At 52.9% G+C, this 18,385-nt stretch overlaps 1 protein-coding gene across 5 annotated transcripts in view; it reads left to right on the top strand.

Moving 5' to 3' along the window:
• The window catches only part of EXOC6B (exocyst complex component 6B), a 270,625-nt gene that overhangs the window by 243,433 nt on the left and 8,807 nt on the right, over window positions 1-18,385 (top strand). For all 5 annotated transcript variants that reach the window (XM_086891657.1, XM_086891661.1, XM_086891659.1 and 2 more), the window contains one exon: window positions 16,354-16,466. In XM_086891657.1, coding sequence (XP_086747783.1) covers window positions 16,354-16,466 — 113 coding nt within the window. The remainder of the gene's footprint in view (window positions 1-16,353; window positions 16,467-18,385) is intronic.

The raw sequence follows: 18,385 nt of genomic DNA on the forward strand, positions 1-18,385 counted from the left end.
TCCCTTCCCGCACCTTCCCTTCCCGCACCTTCCCTTCCCGCACCTTCCCTTCCCTTCCCGCACCTTCCCTTCCCGCACCTTCCCTTCCCGCACCTTCCCTTCCCGCACCTTCCCTTCCCTTCCCTTCCCTTCCCTTCCCGCACCTTCCCTTCCCTTCCCTTCCCTTCCCTTCCCTTCCCTTCCCTTCCCTTCCCTTCCCTTCCCTTCCCTTCCCTTCCCTTCCCTTCCCTTCCCTTCCCTTCCCTTCCCTTCCCTTCCCTTCCCTTCCCTTCCCTTCCCTTCCCTTCCCTTCCCTTCCCTTCCCTTCCCTTCCCTTCCCTTCCCTTCCCTTCCCGCACCTTCCCTTCCCGCACCTTCCCTTCCCTTCCCTTCCCTTCCCTTCCCTTCCCTTCCCTTCCCTTCCCTTCCCTTCCCTTCCCTTCCCTTCCCTTCCCTTCCCTTCCCTTCCCTTCCCTTCCCTTCCCTTCCCTTCCCTTCCCTTCCCTTCCCTTCCCTTCCCTTCCCTTCCCTTCCCGCACCTTCCCTTCCCTTCCCTTCCCTTCCCTTCCCTTCCCGCACCTTCCCTTCCCGCACCTTCCCTTCCCTTCCCTTCCCTTCCCTTCCCTTCCCTTCCCTTCCCTTCCCTTCCCTTCCCTTCCCTTCCCTTCCCTTCCCTTCCCTTCCCTTCCCTTCCCTTCCCTTCCCTTCCCTTCCCTTCCCTTCCCTTCCCTTCCCTTCCCTTCCCTTCCCTTCCCTTCCCTTCCCTTCCCTTCCCTTCCCTTCCCTTCCCTTCCCTTCCCTTCCCTTCCCTTCCCTTCCCTTCCCTTCCCTTCCCTTCCCTTCCCTTCCCTTCCCTTCCCTTCCCTTCCCTTCCCTTCCCTTCCCTTCCCTTCCCTTCCCTTCCCTTCCCTTCCCTTCCCTTCCCTTCCCTTCCCTTCCCTTCCCTTCCCTTCCCTTCCCTTCCCTTCCCTTCCCTTCCCGCACCTTCCCTTCCCTTCCCTTCCCGCACCTTCCCTTCCCTTCCCGCACCTTCCCTTCCCGCACCTTCCCTTCCCGCACCTTCCCTTCCCGCACCTTCCCTTCCCGCACCTTCCCTTCCCTTCCCTTCCCTTCCCTTCCCTTCCCTTCCCTTCCCTTCCCTTCCCTTCCCTTCCCTTCCCTTCCCTTCCCTTCCCTTCCCTTCCCTTCCCTTCCCTTCCCTTCCCTTCCCTTCCCTTCCCTTCCCTTCCCTTCCCTTCCCTTCCCTTCCCTTCCCTTCCCTTCCCTTCCCTTCCCTTCCCTTCCCTTCCCTTCCCTTCCCTTCCCTTCCCTTCCCTTCCCTTCCCTTCCCTTCCCTTCCCTTCCCTTCCCTTCCCTTCCCTTCCCTTCCCTTCCCTTCCCTTCCCTTCCCTTCCCTTCCCTTCCCTTCCCTTCCCTTCCCTTCCCTTCCCGCACCTTCCCTTCCCGCACCTTCCCTTCCCTTCCCTTCCCGCACCTTCCCTTCCCTTCCCTTCCCTTCCCTTCCCTTCCCTTCCCTTCCCTTCCCTTCCCTTCCCTTCCCTTCCCTTCCCTTCCCTTCCCTTCCCTTCCCTTCCCTTCCCTTCCCTTCCCTTCCCTTCCCTTCCCTTCCCTTCCCTTCCCTTCCCTTCCCTTCCCTTCCCTTCCCTTCCCTTCCCTTCCCTTCCCTTCCCGCACCTTCCCGCACCTTCCCGCACCTTCCCGCACCTTCCCTTCCCTTCCCGCACCTTCCCTTCCCGCACCTTCCCTTCCCGCACCTTCCCTTCCCTTCCCTTCCCGCACCTTCCCTTCCCTTCCCTTCCCGCACCTTCCCTTCCCTTCCCGCACCTTCCCTTCCCTTCCCGCACCTTCCCTTCCCTTCCCGCACCTTCCCTTCCCGCACCTTCCCTTCCCTTCCCGCACCTTCCCTTCCCTTCCCGCACCTTCCCTTCCCGCACCTTCCCTTCCCTTCCCGCACCTTCCCTTCCCTTCCCGCACCTTCCCTTCCCTTCCCGCACCTTCCCTTCCCTTCCCGCACCTTCCCTTCCCTTCCCTTCCCGCACCTTCCCTTCCCTTCCCGCACCTTCCCTTCCCGCACCTTCCCTTCCCTTCCCGCACCTTCCCTTCCCTTCCCGCACCTTCCCTTCCCTTCCCTTCCCGCACCTTCCCTTCCCGCACCTTCCCTTCCCGCACCTTCCCTTCCCGCACCTTCCCTTCCCGCACCTTCCCTTCCCTTCCCTTCCCGCACCTTCCCTTCCCTTCCCTTCCCGCACCTTCCCTTCCCTTCCCTTCCCGCACCTTCCCTTCCCGCACCTTCCCTTCCCTTCCCGCACCTTCCCTTCCCTTCCCTTCCCTTCCCTTCCCTTCCCTTCCCTTCCCTTCCCTTCCCTTCCCTTCCCTTCCCTTCCCTTCCCTTCCCTTCCCTTCCCTTCCCTTCCCTTCCCTTCCCTTCCCTTCCCTTCCCTTCCCTTCCCTTCCCTTCCCTTCCCTTCCCTTCCCTTCCCTTCCCTTCCCTTCCCTTCCCTTCCCTTCCCTTCCCTTCCCTTCCCTTCCCTTCCCTTCCCTTCCCTTCCCTTCCCTTCCCTTCCCTTCCCTTCCCTTCCCTTCCCTTCCCTTCCCTTCCCTTCCCGCACCTTCCCGCACCTTCCCGCACCTTCCCGCACCTTCCCGCACCTTCCCGCACCTTCCCGCACCTTCCCTTCCCTTCCCTTCCCGCACCTTCCCGCACCTTCCCGCACCTTCCCTTCCCGCACCTTCCCTTCCCGCACCTTCCCATTCCCATTCCCATTCCCATTCCCATGCCCATTCCCATTCCCATTCCCATTCCCATTCGTCTGGAATTGCTTCATCCCATCCGGAGGTTGGAAGGCCACCAAAATCGCCACCGAAAGTTCCTGTTCCCTGGACAGTGACCCTTGGAATTGGGGTTGGGATCTCTGAGTCCCGGGAGAAGGATTTGATGAGGATTTGACATCCTAAAAGCACAGAAGAGGGATGTTTGGAATGTCAGCTGGAAAACCAGTGCCAGGCTCAGGGCTCCTTGATGTTTTTGCCGTGGATTTTGCCATCCCCCATCCCAGCTCCTTTCTCTGGGAGCAGCTCCTGGCTGTAACTTTAATCCTGCTTTTTTTGATTTCCTGAAATAATTCCCTTTTTTTATTTTTTTTTTTCCTTTCTTTTCCCTTTTTGTGACTAACAATGACCTCAGCTGTTTGTTTAAGGAGTTCATAACCCCTCAGAAATGTTCCGACAACCCCAAGGAAGTTTCCAAGGAACTCTTGGGTTGGGAGCCTCTGGCATCGATCGGGGCTTCTGCTTTATGTTCCTATCAAGCAATAATGAAATTGAAAGGGAAGGAGAAAATAAACACGTTTTGGGGTAAATAAAGACAAATTTATTTGTCTCCAACACCGCTGTTGGAGCTCAGGGAAGGGCCAGCAGACGGCTTGGCCTGGCCGCTGCTCCCTCCTGCCAGGAAAAGGCGCTGGGAAGAGGGGAATGAGGCAACGGAACCGTGATGGAAACACACAGGCCTCGCTTTGGGTGGAAAATGCCCTGAAAAGGGGGTTTGGCTTAGCGAGGCTGCTTAGGCTGGGCTTAAAGATGAGCTGGGCTCAGTTTAGGGTGAATTCACCGAGGTCATGTGAGTTGGAGAAATCCTGGAGGGGCCATGCTGGGTTTGGAGCGTTCCGGCTGTCGGTGGATGAAGGAGGTGGGAATTGATGGCTCTGTCAGACCCGGAACCGGGAGTTCGGTGCCCAAATCCAGGTGGCAGATCCTGGATTCCTGTGCCTAAATCCCAATGACAGATCCCTGATTCCATTGCCCAAATCCTGGGGACAGATCCCTGATTCCATTGCCCAAATCCTGGGCACAGATCCCTGATTCCATTGCCCAAATTCCAGGGACAGATCCCAGACTCTGGTACCCAAATCCAGGTGTCAGGTGAGGGTTCCATGGATGAGTTTGGATCTGCTTTGCAAATCCTCCTCTGAAATTCCATCTGCATTAAATTTCTTTGGATTTTTTTCATTACTACTGTTTTTATTTCCTGTCTTCTCTTTTCCCCTTTTTTCTTTTCCTTCCTTAATTTCTAATTTATTTCCCTTTTTTCCCTTTTCTCCTCTTTCCTTCTTTTTTCCCCCTTCATTTCTCTTTCTTTAATTTCCTTGGGGGTTTTTTTGTTTTTAATATTTAATTTTCTTTTTTTCTTTCTTTTTTCCTTCTTTTCCTTCTTGCTTTTCTTCTTCCTTTTACCTTCCTTTACCTTTCTTTTCTCTTCTTTCTCTTTACTTTCTTTTTCCTGCTTTCTTTTCCCTTCTTTATCTTTTTTCCCCTTTACTTTCTTTTTTCTTCCTTTTTTCTTCCTTCTTCTTTCTTCCTTTCTTTTCCATTCTTTTCCACCTTTTCCTTTATTTTCATTTTTCTCCCTTTCCCCCCCTTCCACTTCACTCCAACCTCCCCAGAGCAGTTTTCTCCTATTCCAAATTCCCCAGAATTCTGGAAAACGGCTTCCCTGGAGGTGCTGCTGATCTTTGAGGCAGGAGGACCATCAGATTTAGGGAACACCTGTGCAACCTTCCCATAACCAGGACAGCAATTTTGGGATCCAGTCCCATTTTTTGGGAACCACTCCTACTCCAAACCCCTTTCCAGCCCCATTAAAATCCTTAAAGCCCATTTTTAACCCCAAAAGGAACTTTTTGTTCTTCCCCCATCACCGCCCTGATGTCGAATTCCCCAATCCCATCACTCCACTCTCCTCCACTATCGCCTTTTCCTCCTGGGAATCGCTTTGGAGTGGGGAGACAACTCCTCGTGCACACCCTCAACCATCTCTTCCCGGGATTTCTGCCCTGGAAGTGACCGCAAAGGGAATTTTGCGGCCGCGGGGCCGCTCCTCTCCCTCCTGCTCCAGCTCTTGGCACCCAAAGCTCCCTTTGTTTGTACCTTTCCAGGGCTGTGACAATGAGCGCGGGGCCGTCCAGGGGTTACTGTGACACTCCAAGGAAAAAGCCTTGGCTTTTGTTTCCCAGAGCTTCTTGGGTTGCTTTTATCTCCAGCAAATATCCATAAATCCTGCCGGGGCTCCCCGTGCCCGGGGCCGTCTGGCGGACGCAGCCGCGGGATCAGATCCTGCCTCAGCTCCTGCTCAGCATCATTTCAACCCCGGGAATGTGTGTCCTGCAGGATTTGGGGCTTGTAATTAATTAGGAGCCGGATTTGGGTTGTCCAGGAGTTTTTTCCAGGTTGCCAAAAGTGTGACACCTTCTCCACCGGAGTTTCTGACTCCCTGTTTTTGTTCCTTGCAAATTCCAAGTTCCCGAGATGGTTCAGATCCACCAAAAAGGGAACAGGTTCAAATGAACTCAGGATTTTCTCCACAGGAGGAGGTTTGTGGAGGGGGAAAGAGGCTGGCCATGCTTCCAGGCAGACCTGGAGTGAGCGGGAATGTTAAATCCTCCTCTTTTACCATGGAATCATGGAATGGGTTGGGTGGGAAAGGACCTTGAAGGACCTGGTTCCACCCCGTTCCTCACCTTCCCTATCCCAGTGTGCTCCAAGCCCTGGGACACTTCCACCTTGGGAAAACTTTTCCAGGAGCTGGGAAGGGGCTGAAGAATTCCTGAGGGAGCTGGGAAGGGGCTAGAGAATTCCTGAGGGAGCTGGGAAGGGGCTGGAGAATTGCTGAGGGAGCTGGGAAGGGGCTGGAGAATTCCTGAGGGAGCTGGGAAGGGGCTCAGGCTGGAGCAAAGGAGACTCAGGGGGAATTTCTGGCTCTGCACAAGTCCCTGGCAGGAGGGGACAGCCAGGGGGATTTGGGATCTGCTCGCAGGGAACAGGGACAGGAGGAGAGGGAACGGCCTCAGGCTGGGCCAGGGCAGGAATTCCAGCAGGAATTCCTCCATGGAAAGGGTGGTCAGGCCTTGGAAGTGCCCAGGGAGGTTTGGAGTTCCCATATCCTGGGGGGATTTCAAAGCCCTGTGGAGGTGGCACTTGGGGACAGGGGTCAGTGGTGGCCTCGCCACCCACCCTTCCCAAATCCCCGTCTCCTGCCGTGTCCCCGGGACCATCCAAGATGCTCTCACCTCTTCCAAGGATTTATTTTATATTCCAGTTTATCTGTCCCCCCGTGCCGCCCCTCCCAGGGGACGCCCTGGTGGCTCCTCCAGGCCACCTCCAACGGGTCCTGCTGCCTCAACCCCCACCCCTAATGAACGACCAAGACGCCTCTAATTAGCAAAGCCACATTTCTGGAAGCAGAAGAGGGTCACGGAGCCGCTGGACCACCCGCGGGTTCCCGCATCCCGCAGGTGTTTGACTCCTTGGAGCAAGGAGACCCAATCCTTTTGTTTCCAATAAAAAAACCCCACGGAGAAGCAGTTCCAGGGCTGAGGCTGCCTCCTGCAAAGCTGGGCCGGGGCTCTGCCGTGTGCTTTGTGTTTACAGTGGAGCTTAAAGAAATAAGCATCGGTTACATAGGGGGGAAAAATGAGAACGCTCTCAAATTGGACCCCAGGGCAAGGCTGGCTGAGAACAATGGATCTGCTAAACAAAACCTCCGAGGGAAAGGAGGAAGTTATCAGGAAAAGCAGGGATGTATTAGTTTTAAAAAAAAAAAAAAGAAAAAAAAAGAAAAAAAAAAAAAAAAAAAAGGAGGGAGGCATTCCAAGCACTTGAACTTGAGCGGATCCATTTCGCCGCCCAGACGTTCTCCCCTGGCGCGGCCGAGTGACCCCGGCCAGCGTCGGCGAGCGTGGAGCTCTCCCGTTCCCTCCGTGGCAGCTGGGACAGGACGAGGAGGAGGAGGAGGAGGAGGAGGAGGAGGAGGAGGTGGAGGAGGAGGAGGAGGAGGCGAAGGAGGAGGAGGCAGCTGCCGCTGCCTCCCGTCACGCGTCCGTCCTGGAAAAGGACGGCGCTGGGATGCGGCGCTCGGTGGGAAGAGGGCAGCCAGAGTTTAGGAGGCCATGGCCTGCCGATGGTTTCCTGCTGGGCGAAGGCACCCACGGGCTCCTGGAGCGCAGTGTCCCACAGCCTTGCTCCTTTTTCCTGCCTTTTTCACGTGGAAAACCGTTGCAAGCCCTCCATGGGTCATTCCATGGTCGCTCCCGTGGGATTTGCCACGGGTTCTGTGCGTTCCCAGCATAGGAGCTGCTTCATCTCCTGCTTATTCCCAGCTTTTCCATGTCCACGCCGTGCTGGTGAGCGCTTCCCAGCGCTTCCATCAGTCCCCAGCCCGAGGAGGGCGGGAGGAAGCGCCGCTAATCCTCATTAAATGTATAAATTTATGGCCCCGTGGTGCCGCAGTGTTTAATCAGGGCTCCGTGACTGTGCCGTGCTCCGGGTACAAGTTCAGTGCAAGGTGAATCTTGGCTGAGATAATCTGGAAGTTCAGCCGGAGGTGAAGGCAGCGGCGGCTCCTCGCAGCCCGCCCGGGGTGAGCAAGAGGTCACCTCCTTTTTCTTTTTTTTTCTTTTTTTTTCTTTTTTTTTTTTATTTATTTTTTTCCTTTCCTTTTTTTTTTTTATTTTTTTTTTAGCCCCTTTTTTAACGTGTAAACACAAGGAAAAAATGCGACTCCGCAGAGGATTTGGCATCAGCTGAGCGGCGACAGGAAAGAGAAGCGTGGAGTGCGTGGGGCTCAGGGAGGTGGTGCCGGTGGTTTTTGGGGATAACAGGAGAGGTTCGGTTCAAACATCACAAATCTCACAGGGCTTTGACACCAAGGAAAGGATGAATCCTCAGGATTTGCTGCTCACCCATCCCTGCTCCCCTCAAAGCGGGTCTGTCTGTCCCAAAATGTGTCACCTGTCACCTGCCAGGAGCTGAGGGGTAGCACCGACCCCTCCCGGCCCCCAAACTGCTTCGTCAATGAGTTGGGAATGCTCCCTCCTGGAAAAGTAGCATTAAAGTGATTTTTTTTTCCCTTTTGGGATTATTTTTTCCCAATTGGGATGATGCTGGAGGTGTTCCCTGTAGGTTTATGTGGACAACTCCTGTTTTCTCCCCTCTGAACCCCCTTTCCTGCTTTTAGGGATTTTGTGCATTTTTTGTGCTCATGGTCACTCTTCCCTGACTAAGGGATCTCCTGCTGCTGAAATATTGGGATTTTTGATGTTATTTCCTAATATTTTCTGTGGAGCCAATGATTTGGACGTGTGGGCCAGGCAGGGAATCCCAGAAGGCCGTGAACACCTGGAATGCCTGTGGAAAAGGAATTCCGTATTAACGGGATACCTGAGCACGGAGCCATCAACTCCCAACCACGGAGCTTTTCCAAAACCCACCTTCTCCTCCCCGAAACACCTTCAGAACAGCCCCTAAGGAAAATTATCCGCACCCTGAGCGTTTTCCAGACACCACATCCCAAATTTCTCCCCTACGGCGCTGGATGCTGATCCTGGGGGGTTTATCCGGCTCCGTCCTTGCAGGATGCAGCTCTACCAGAACCCGATCCGGGGGATGCTGCTACAGGAGCCATCTTTGCCTCGGGAATGAATCCCCCTTTGTGGCGGTTCAATGGAAAAGCCAAGTGTTATTCAATAGTGGAATTCCCTGCGGAACGCTCTTCCGAGGCTCTTTCATTCCACCTGGCTCCCGCCCAGTATTGTCCCTGTGCGCCATCCGAGGGTCCGGAGGGTGGGAATCCGCCCATCTCCCAGCCCAGCCTTCCCTGCAAACTCGTGAACCTGCCTGGAGAACGGGATGAGTCCGAGGGATTGCTTTTAGGAGTGCAAATCGGCCTCTAAATCCAGCAGCTCCGCTTGCTTTTGTTCCCATGGCCGTCCATAAAATCCCCCTGCCCGGGAGTTATCACCGGGAACGATTCGATCCTGAAGCGTTGAAATCCCAGGGGTTTTGCACCAAATCATTTTCAGGCCTTTCTCTTTTTATTTTCCAAGGGCTGTGCCGCGGGTGAGAGAAACTCGGGATTTCCCTGGAATTTAGCGCAGCTTTCCCCGCAGGCAAAGATCCAGTGGGTGACTAAAGCCAGGCCTTGAGCGCGGCTTGGGGGGACTTTCCAGGGCTGTCAACCCACACGTGGTGCTGATCCTCAGCGTCCCCACCGGACAGCCTGTTCCAGGAAGGAATCTTCCCAATATCCAACCTGGCACAGCTTGAGGTTGTTCCGTCTCCCCCTGTCCCCGTTCCCTGGGATGAGATCCCAAATCCCCTCCCCAGCTGCCCCCTCCTGTCAGGGAACTGTGCAGAGCCAGAAGGTCCCCCCTGATCCCTCTTTTCCCCAGGCTGAGCCCCTTTCCCAGCTCTCCCAGTCTCTCCTGGTGCTCAGAAATATGAATTTTCTGAGGTAAAACCCTGCAAAGTTTTTAACGAGACCCTTGGAAGAAATTCCTGCGGGAGGAGAAGTCAACCCTGCGTAATTCCAGCATGGCTGAGCCCCTTTCCCAGCTGAGCCCCTTTCCCAGCTCTTCCAGTCCCTCCTGGTGCTCAGAAATATGAATTTTCTGAGGTAAAACCCTTCAAAGTTTGTAACAATTCCCTTGGAAGAAATTCCTGCGGGAGGAGAAGTCAACCCTGCGTAATTCCAGCGTGGCCTCAAAGCAGGTGGAAAGGCAGAGGTGGAAAGCCAGAGGTTTTCCTCCTAATAAAGGGTGAATGTTTGCAGATGGAAAACTGGGAGATGTCTCCATGCAAGAAAGCTTTGTGGAGCCCTTTCCCTGGAAATCTGGGCTATCAGGAATACAACAACCTATAAACAGGCAATTATGTGAAGCTGAAAATAATCCAGACTGGACAGATTCAGGTTTTGTTGGCCTCAAACCTCTCTCCATTACAAACTGTCCTGGCTGTCATAAATCCTCCCAAATTCCTCCCCTCTTTTTTTTTTTTTTTTTCTTTTTTTTTTTGGTTTGTTTTTTTCCAGGAACTGCTTGACTTTTGCAGATACAAAGAGGAAAAAAAATAAATTTAACTTGCAAGATCAACCCAGTTAAATGTGAGGTGAGGAGCTTGGAGTTGGTTCTCCCTTCTCTAGGAGGACATCCCTGGGTGGGACATCCCAGGAAACCTGGAGGAGTCACTCGTGGTTGTTGTGTCTCACACAGAGGTCCAGGCAGGACTCTTGGATCTGTAGCAATTCCCATAAATCCAGGTAATTAGGGGAGCACCTAAATTAAAATTTTCCTTCCCTGCACTCCATTAATCCCTTTCCTTGTCCATCACCAATTCCCAGAGCAAATCCTCCTTTCCAGTGAAACCAGTGACAAATCCGCTCCTGTTTTCACTTAGGCCACGATTTCCCCCTCCGTGCCTTTCACAATTCAACAACAAACATCATGTTCCAATTCCCGGTGCCTTTTCTTTTTGGGAACGCTATTGTCCAAACCCCACGTCTTCCCAGGGGTTTGGAATATTTCTTTCTCTTTCAGTATTCCTTTCCCACGAGGCGTAATTGAAACCTCCCCAAAATAAATTATTTGGACTGTGCTTGTCCGTGGCTGCTGCTGATGCTGGAAGCTCCTTGGGATTTTGTAATCCGTGACAATTCCCTGCTGGATGGTGGAAGGGGCTGCTCCCCCAGTGGTGGGATGGGTTATGGACGTGGGCAAACTGGGAATTGCCACTGGTTTTCCGTAGTTTTGTGTCCTTTGTGGAAGTCCTCAGCAGGACTGGGTCTGTTTCCTGATCCCGCTGGAGCATGTTGCGTCCTCCTGGAGGTGGGACACAGCTGCGGCCTCGCTGTCCCCTTTCCTGAGGAGCCGTGGTGTTCAGGCAGGGAGAGGAGCTCCTTCAAGGAAATCTCTGCCAAGGTTTAGAAGTTCCGGGTGTGGTCTTGTCCAAACCAAAGCTGGTCTGTGGAAGGTGTTGGGTCAAAGGTTGTTCGTTCCAGGTACGAGAAACCCTGGGAAGAGGAACATCAGACTGTGGTTGTGAGGATGAGGAGGGGTGATGGAGCTTTTGAGAGCTGTTCTCACCTTGGATCTGAAAATATTCCCTCCTTTTTCCATGGAAAACCAGAGCGGGCACTCAGGGACGCTGGCCCAGCTCATGGACGTGGCTCTCAGCAGGGTTCCAGCTGGGAAAACACCAAACCCTATGGAATTCATGCTTTTCCATGCCCAGGGAACGTAAAACTCATCACAAAAGCTTGGCCATAACCACGTGGCATCGCTGTCACTCCTGAGGGGATCTGAGTGTCCCCAAAATCCCACCACAAGGAAGATCTCACCCCACCTTGACCCAGGTGGGTGTGCTTGGAGAACCCAAGGACTGAATCCCCTAATTTAGGCTTTTGTTGAAGGAAATAGAATTCTTCAATTCTTGATTTGAAGAATCCTAAATCTTAATTTAGGATATTGTTGAAGAAAATCAAAATCAAATTTTGATTTTGAAGATCCAGAAGGTGGATTTTGGAAAAGCTCCATGGTTGGGAGTTGATGCCTCCGTTCTCAGGTATCCCATTAATATGGAATTCCTTTTCCACTGCTGCCTTCCAGGTGTTCTGGGTTTCCCTGCCTGATCCACTAGCCCAATCCATTTTCCAAAAAGGAAACTTTTGGAATGTTTCCCACCAACGCTGGCAGTCTCTCATCTTCTGGGATGGTGCTGGCAGAGGGAAGTCCTCTCCAATCCATCACAGTGGAATCCAAGCCCATCCCATCCCACCAAATCCATCTCGGTGCTCCGCCTTGCCCCTGGGAGGTGGATCAGAGGGAAGTTCTTTCCCTGGGATGGAATCACAGAACCACCCTGGTTAGGAGGGACCTTGAGGGCTCATCTGGTCCAACCCGGTGTGGGGAAGGAATGGGTGGAAGGAGCCCTGTCCCGTGCATCCCGAAAACCTCCGGCAGCGGGGTCTCCACCACATCCACAGGGAAGTTGTCCCAGGGGAAGATGGGTCTCACTCCGAGGAATTTCTTCCTTGTGCAGAGATCAAACCTTTCCTGAGGCACCTTGGAACCTTTGACTTGTCTTCTCCACGTGACTCCATTTCTCCTCCTCCTCGTCCTGGTAGCCACCCCTAAAGGACTGGAAAACCACAATGAGGGAATTTCTCTTTATGCAATCAAATCCCATCCCCTTTCCTGGGAAAAATTGGTGCATTCCCATGGGAATTTCCTGCAGGTCAGGAGCTTTCGATGCAATTCCCTTTTGGGGAATGCTGGGTCAGGTGGGGCAGTCACAGCCCCATCCCTGGAAATGTCCAAAGTTGGACACTGTGGCTTGGAGCACCCTGGGACAGTGGAACGTGTCCCTGTCCGTGGTGTTGGATCTGGGTGGGCTTTGAGGTCTCTTCCCACCCAAACCATTCCACAATTCCACGACTGTGACTCGGGCGCGAGCGTGCAAACGCCGGTGGTGGCTTTGATCTGGTTCCAGGAACTCTGGCAGGGCTCGCAAACCGTGTTTGGAATCAGTTTGGATTCACATTCCAGTGCTCCTGGCCTGGCCGGGAGGATTCGATCCAGATTCCGCGCTGTCGTCAGACGGAACAAACTGTCCCTGCTCCCCTTCACATCTGGAAGGGGACACGGAGTCCAACCACGGCCTGGTGTCCTCCTGCGGGGACCTTCCAGCCACCCTCGCCCTGTGCTTGAGGTGAGGGGCACAAAAATTGGTCTGCTTGGATAAAAAGGACGTTTTTGAAGAGTTTGAGGTGGTGACGTTGCAAGGGGGGTGAAAAGGAAGTGGTTTTGAGGTAGAGCTGGTGATTGGGTTTGATGATGTGAAAGGTCTTTTCCAGTTTAAACGATTCCGTGATCCCATTAAATGGGGGGAAAGTTTTTCCTAGGGGAACCCGGGACAGGGCTGGGAACTGTCTCCCAGTTTAAATTCACATTTCAATTTGGGTACAAGTCCCTATATATGTATAAAACCAATTTTAGCGTTTTTTAATACCTTTTTTTCTGGTATTTTATTCAAACCAACCTCCACTTCTCCATTTTTATAAAGCTGTGCCTGCACCTCTCGCTGCTCCTGCTCGAGGTGTTCCAGGAACCCAGGGAATCTGCAGGTCCCTTGCCCTGATCACGTCTGCCGCTTCCTGATCTCATCCCGCTCCCACATCGTCGTGGTGAAAGCTCCTCTTAATTTTCCCTCCTCTTTTTTTCCCTTTCCCCCCCTTCTCCTTCTTCTCCTTCTCCCCCCCTCCCACCCCCAGTGGATGTGCTGTCGAGTTTGATTTATGGCCTTGAAAGGGAGACTCCAGTTTAAAGAATTAATGGTATTTGCATATTTGATTTGGAAACTCCCCCGGCAGCCCCGCGGCAGCCCCACGCCGCCGGCTTTTTCCCTCTTCCCTTTTTTTCCTTTCCCCTCGGCCCGTTCAGATTTAGCAGCAGAGGTGAAAAGTTGAAGCAGTAAAACCAATAAAACCACATTTATGTGACAGATAAATCGTCTGGAGGCAACTCTCCCTGAGCCTTCGGGCTTCCTCCTGCAGGACCTCTCCCCTCCGGAGCGCGGCCGGCAGCCGGGGCCAAAGGTGCCGGCCCCAGCCGTCCTCGGACCTGCCGAGCCAAAAAAGATGGATGTGGGCAAAGAGGTGGAAAATACACAGCCCATCCGTCACTGTCGGGAGCCACCTGGGGGTGGTCTGGCTCTCTGAGAGCTCCGGGAAGGTCCAGGCCGAGGTGGGAGCCTTGGGAGTCGTGGAATCAATAAGGTTGGAAAAGCGCTCAGAGATCCAAGCCTTTCTTCAGCGCTGCCAAGGCCGTCGCTGTCCCATGTCCCCAAGTGCCTTCAAATCCTTCCTGGGATGAGGGCTCCACCAGGTTGGACAGCCCTTTCCAGGAAGGGAAATTGTCCAGTGTCCAACCTGAGCCTCCCCTGGCCTGGCCTGAGGCCGTTCTCTCTCCTCCTGTCCCTGTTCCCTGTGAGCAAATCCCAAATCCCCCCTGGCTGTCCCCTCCTGCCAGGGACTTGTGCAGAGCCAGAAATTCCCCCTGAGCCTCCTTTGCTCCAGCCTGAGCCCCTTCCCAGCCACCTCAGGAATTCTCCAGCCCCTTCCCAGCCCCCTCAGCAATTCTCCAGCCCATTCCCAGCTCCGTTCCCTTCCCTGGCCACTCTCCAGCCCCTCCAGGGCTCTCCAGACCTGCCCCAGCACTGGAGGTTCCCCAGCAGGGCCGGCTCAGGGGATGGGCTCTGCCCTGGTCCTGCTGTCACCCCAGAGCTGGCACAGCCCAGGTGTCCCTGGCCACTGTGGCCACCTGGGCACACCTGGGCTCCTGCAGAGCTGCTGCCCATGGTTCCGGGTCATGGGAGTTTCTCTGGCAGTGGAAGCCATTCCCTGTGTCCTGTCCCTCCAGCCCTCGTCCCCAGTCCCTCTCCAGCTCTCCTGGAGCCCCTTCAAGGCACTGCAAGCCTCCTTGGATTTTTCCCTTCTCCAGGGGAACATTCCCAGCTCTCCCAGCCTGGCTCCAGAGCAGAGGGGCTCCAGCCCTGGAGCAGCTCCGTGTCCCTCTGAGCTCCTGCACTGCTCCTGAGCCTCTGCCAAGAACAACTCCCAACACTGTAAATCCATTTTCTCCAAACCCCTTCCTTTTCCTCACCTTTTAATTTCCTTTCTCCCTCCATCCTTTCTCTCCTGGCTCTTTATTCCCCCTCCCCACCAACGGCTACCTGGCCCCTGGATGCTCCGGCCACGCACTTTCCATGGCAAGAACTCGTTCAGGCTTTGTTTGGGATTTGCCCGAGGCACGTTCAGCCTCCCGGGGCCACCAGCAAGAGGCCTTTGGTGCGTTGTGGGGGTTCCCTTTGAGCCTGTACAACCATGCAACTCCTCCCAGCAGCCGCCAAACCCCGCGGAAGCGTTCTGGCCCCGGCGCTCGGCCTGAAAAGCGCCTGTGAAATCATATTTAAGGTTGTCTCTCTCGAAGGTGCCCCCTTGGAAAAACCTCCTGCCAACGATGTTCAGCTCGGGTTTGTAGTTCAACACAAAGGCCCCGCCGGACAAAGCCGAGCGGGACCCGGGCTGGAAAAGCCCTCTTAGGTCCCGGCTAATCCATCCCCCCCGCCAGCCCGGGGGATTGTTCCCGACAGCTTGTTTTCCTTGCCCTGACCTACATAGTCAAAAAGAATCTTGTTGCACATTTTTGTTTTGTATCTGGAGGTCTCGGAGGAGCTAAATCCCCTTCTTGGCGGGGCAGGATGCGTTGTTAAACAGCGCCGGGGCCTCCAGGAAAACCATGGAGACGCGGGGACAATGAGGCCTCTATGGGCCCCGCTTGGCCGCGGGACGGGCCCGGCCTCTCCCGGCTCCGGTGGTGGGCGCCGGGACGCGCCGAGCGGGCGATGAAGACGTCCACGCGCTTGGCAGCCTGTCCCCAAATAGAGTGGTCACAGCGGCACTCCAAGACGGGATCTTTGGGAGGAGGGAGAGGCAGGAGCTCTTAATTAACCTGCTGCGGATGGGGCAGAGGTGAAGGCGGCATCCCGGGAATGCTGGGCCCTGGGGGTGGGTGGAGGAGCCAAGGCCTGGTTGAGGTGAGGAGATCCACGTGTGGGGAGGGCATGGGAACGCCTGGTTTTTAAGGAAAACAAGGGTGGGAATGGTGTGGGAAGAGGGCATTGGACTGCGTCTTCGTGGGTGGGTGGAGAAGCCAAGGCCTGGTTGGGCTGAGGACACCCACGTGTGGGGAGGGCATGGGAGCACCTGGTTTTTATGGAAAACAAGGATGGGAATGGTGTGGGAAGAGGGCATTTAGGCAACCTGAGCTGTCATTTTCCCGTCCCTCACCTGGCTGGGAGGATCCGGGGTCATTTGTGGACACGGAGGGCTGCAGGTGGGAATTTTGGCAGTCCAGAGCGGGGACGGTCACGGATGGCCGAGTTAATCCCTTTTTCTTCCCCTGCTGCCAAGGCCTGCTGGTTTCTCTTACCAACGTCTGGAAAGCACCTGGACTCCCATCTCCCGGAGCTGTACCCACCCAGAATAACCCCCAGAGCTCCTTGGGGAGCTCTGGAGACGCTTCCAGAGCAGCTGGAGGGTGTTGGGGTGAACCAGAGGTGATGAGAAATCCATGGGGAATGGTTAGAACGACACCGGGGGCTGTTTGGGGACAGAAGTTTGTGGTGACTTTGACCCCAAAAGTTTCCTCTTGCAATAGCTGAGAGTGTCAGGGCACTGGGGTTGTTTGTCACCCACATCCTCGAGGGGTCTCAGACCTCAAAAAACGGGGATCACAGAGCAGGAATATTCAGTGACTAAATTAACACAGCCCTGCATTAATTAATATTGAGTATTCCTAAATCAATAATGAAGTACAACCGAGTTAACGATGAAATTTTTAACAGTGTAACATTAAACAAATTAATAAAGCCTGCATTCACATTTTTTATGGATGACTCCACCTGCCCAGGACCTCTGCCAGCTTCCAGGGAAACACCTGCTCCCTTTTCCAGCTTTTTCAAACCCCGTTTGTTTTTCCATTCCAGCTCCTGGATCTGTTCATCCAGTGGGATTGGTCAACATATTTGGCTGACTACGGACAGCCCACGTGCAAGTACCTTCGTGTGAACCCCACCACAGCCCTCATCCTGCTGGAAAAGTGAGTGTGGCTCCCGAATCCCGGGAGAACTCCCACCCCTACCTTGCTTTATTTAGCAGCTCATTCCATCCCTGTGAGCAAAGATCTCAGCCCTGGCTGGACAGAGGGAGCTCAGATAGAAAAATCCCGTTTGATCCCACATTATCCAAATTCAATGGCTTGGCTGCGGGTCCTTCTTTTTGTTGGCTCTCAAGCAGAGTTTTCCTTGTCCTGCAAGGAAAATTTCACTGTAAAGATGAACCTACAGCTCCAAAATCCTTTAAAATGCGCAGGGCTGCAGGAAGGAGTGGTTATCCTGAATTTTTCAGTGTTTGGGAGTTGTTTGGGCAATGCCACAAACAACTTTTGGTTGTGAAGTTGTTGGGCAGTTGGAGCACGTTGTCGCAGATTCCCTTCCACCTGAGAATACTCTATTCTGTTTCTGTATCTCTGTATTTCTATTTATTTTTATTTCTACATTTCTATTTTTATTTCTCTTTCTGTATTTTGAATTTTATTTATTTCTGTATTTCTGTTTATTTCTATATTTCTATATATTTCTATGCATTTCTTTTAAAATTTATTTCTATTTCTATATTTTTCTATTTTTTCTATATTTCTATATGTCTATGTATTTCTTTTAAAATTTATTTCTATTTCTATATATTTATTTCTGTTTATTTCTATTTTTATTTATTTATTTCTATATTTCTATATTTCTATTTCTACGTATTTATTTTTTAAATTATTTCTATTTCTGTATTTTTATTTCTATTTATTTCTACTATTTATTTATTTATATTTCTACATATTTCTTTTAAAATTTACTTCTATCTCTATATTTTTACTTCTATTTATTTCTATTTTTATTTCTGTATTTCTGTATTTCTATATTTCTATATTTCTATGTTTCTATATTTCTGTATTTCTACATTTCTATATTTCTATATTTCTTTATTTCTATATTTCTGTTTCTACATATTTATTTTTTAAATTATTTCTATTCCTGTATTTTTATTTCTATATTTTTCTACTTATTTTTATATAAGTATAATATATTTATATTTATTTCCACAGCTCCATTTTTGTATTTTATTCCCTATTTCTGTTTCTACATTTTTAATTCTATTTCTATTCATTTCCATTTCTATATTTTTATCTCTGCTTATTTCTTTTCCATATATCCCTATATTATTTTTATTTTTTTTTCCCCATTTCTTTCTATTCCCATTTATTCCCATTTCTCCCACCTCCCTCCCGCGGGGCCCCAATCCCAATTCCGTCTCTGGGTGCCCCAAGCCAGGACGGGCTCCCTCAATCCATCCTTTGAGGGCCGTAGTTCATATGCTCCGCACAGCTCCATCCCAAATCCTGGAGCGGTGCCGGGAACAGCGCCCGGACGCGCTGCGGGGCTCCGGGGTGGCTCCCGGGGGGCTGTGCCAGTCCTGGGGGCCGGCAGCGAGCCGGGAACGCTGCGGGATTCTGCTGCAGGCCCGAGGAAAAGCGGGATTTGCTTTGCCTGTCACCCCTGCCCGTGGTGGGTCTCCCAGATGATCTCCGCTGGTCCAGCTCCAAGCTGGCTCGGGAAGGATCCACTCTGCTCCTGCTCCCAGCAGACCTCCCAGGCCGTTTTCCAGCTGGTGGGACAGAGAACGAGCCAAAAAACGGGAATTCATCGTTTTCCGAGCGGCTCCTGCCACGGGCGCTGTGGTGCTGGGTCCTGCATGGAGGAGAGGGCAGGAGGGGATCCTCGTGGGATCATGGAATGGTTTGGGTGGGAAGGGACCTTAAAGCCCATCCCATTCCATGGGCAGGAACACCTCCCACTATCCCAGGCTGCTCCGAGCCCTGTCTACCCTGCCCTTGGACACTGCCAGGGATCCGGGATCCTTGAATGTTCTTCTGGAAGTGTAGCCCCAACCCTAAACTCGTCACCTCCT

Source organism: Cyanistes caeruleus, chromosome 5 (assembly GCF_971803275.1).
Source record: "Cyanistes caeruleus chromosome 5, bCyaCae1.hap1.1, whole genome shotgun sequence".
NCBI lineage: Eukaryota > Metazoa > Chordata > Aves > Passeriformes > Paridae > Cyanistes > Cyanistes caeruleus.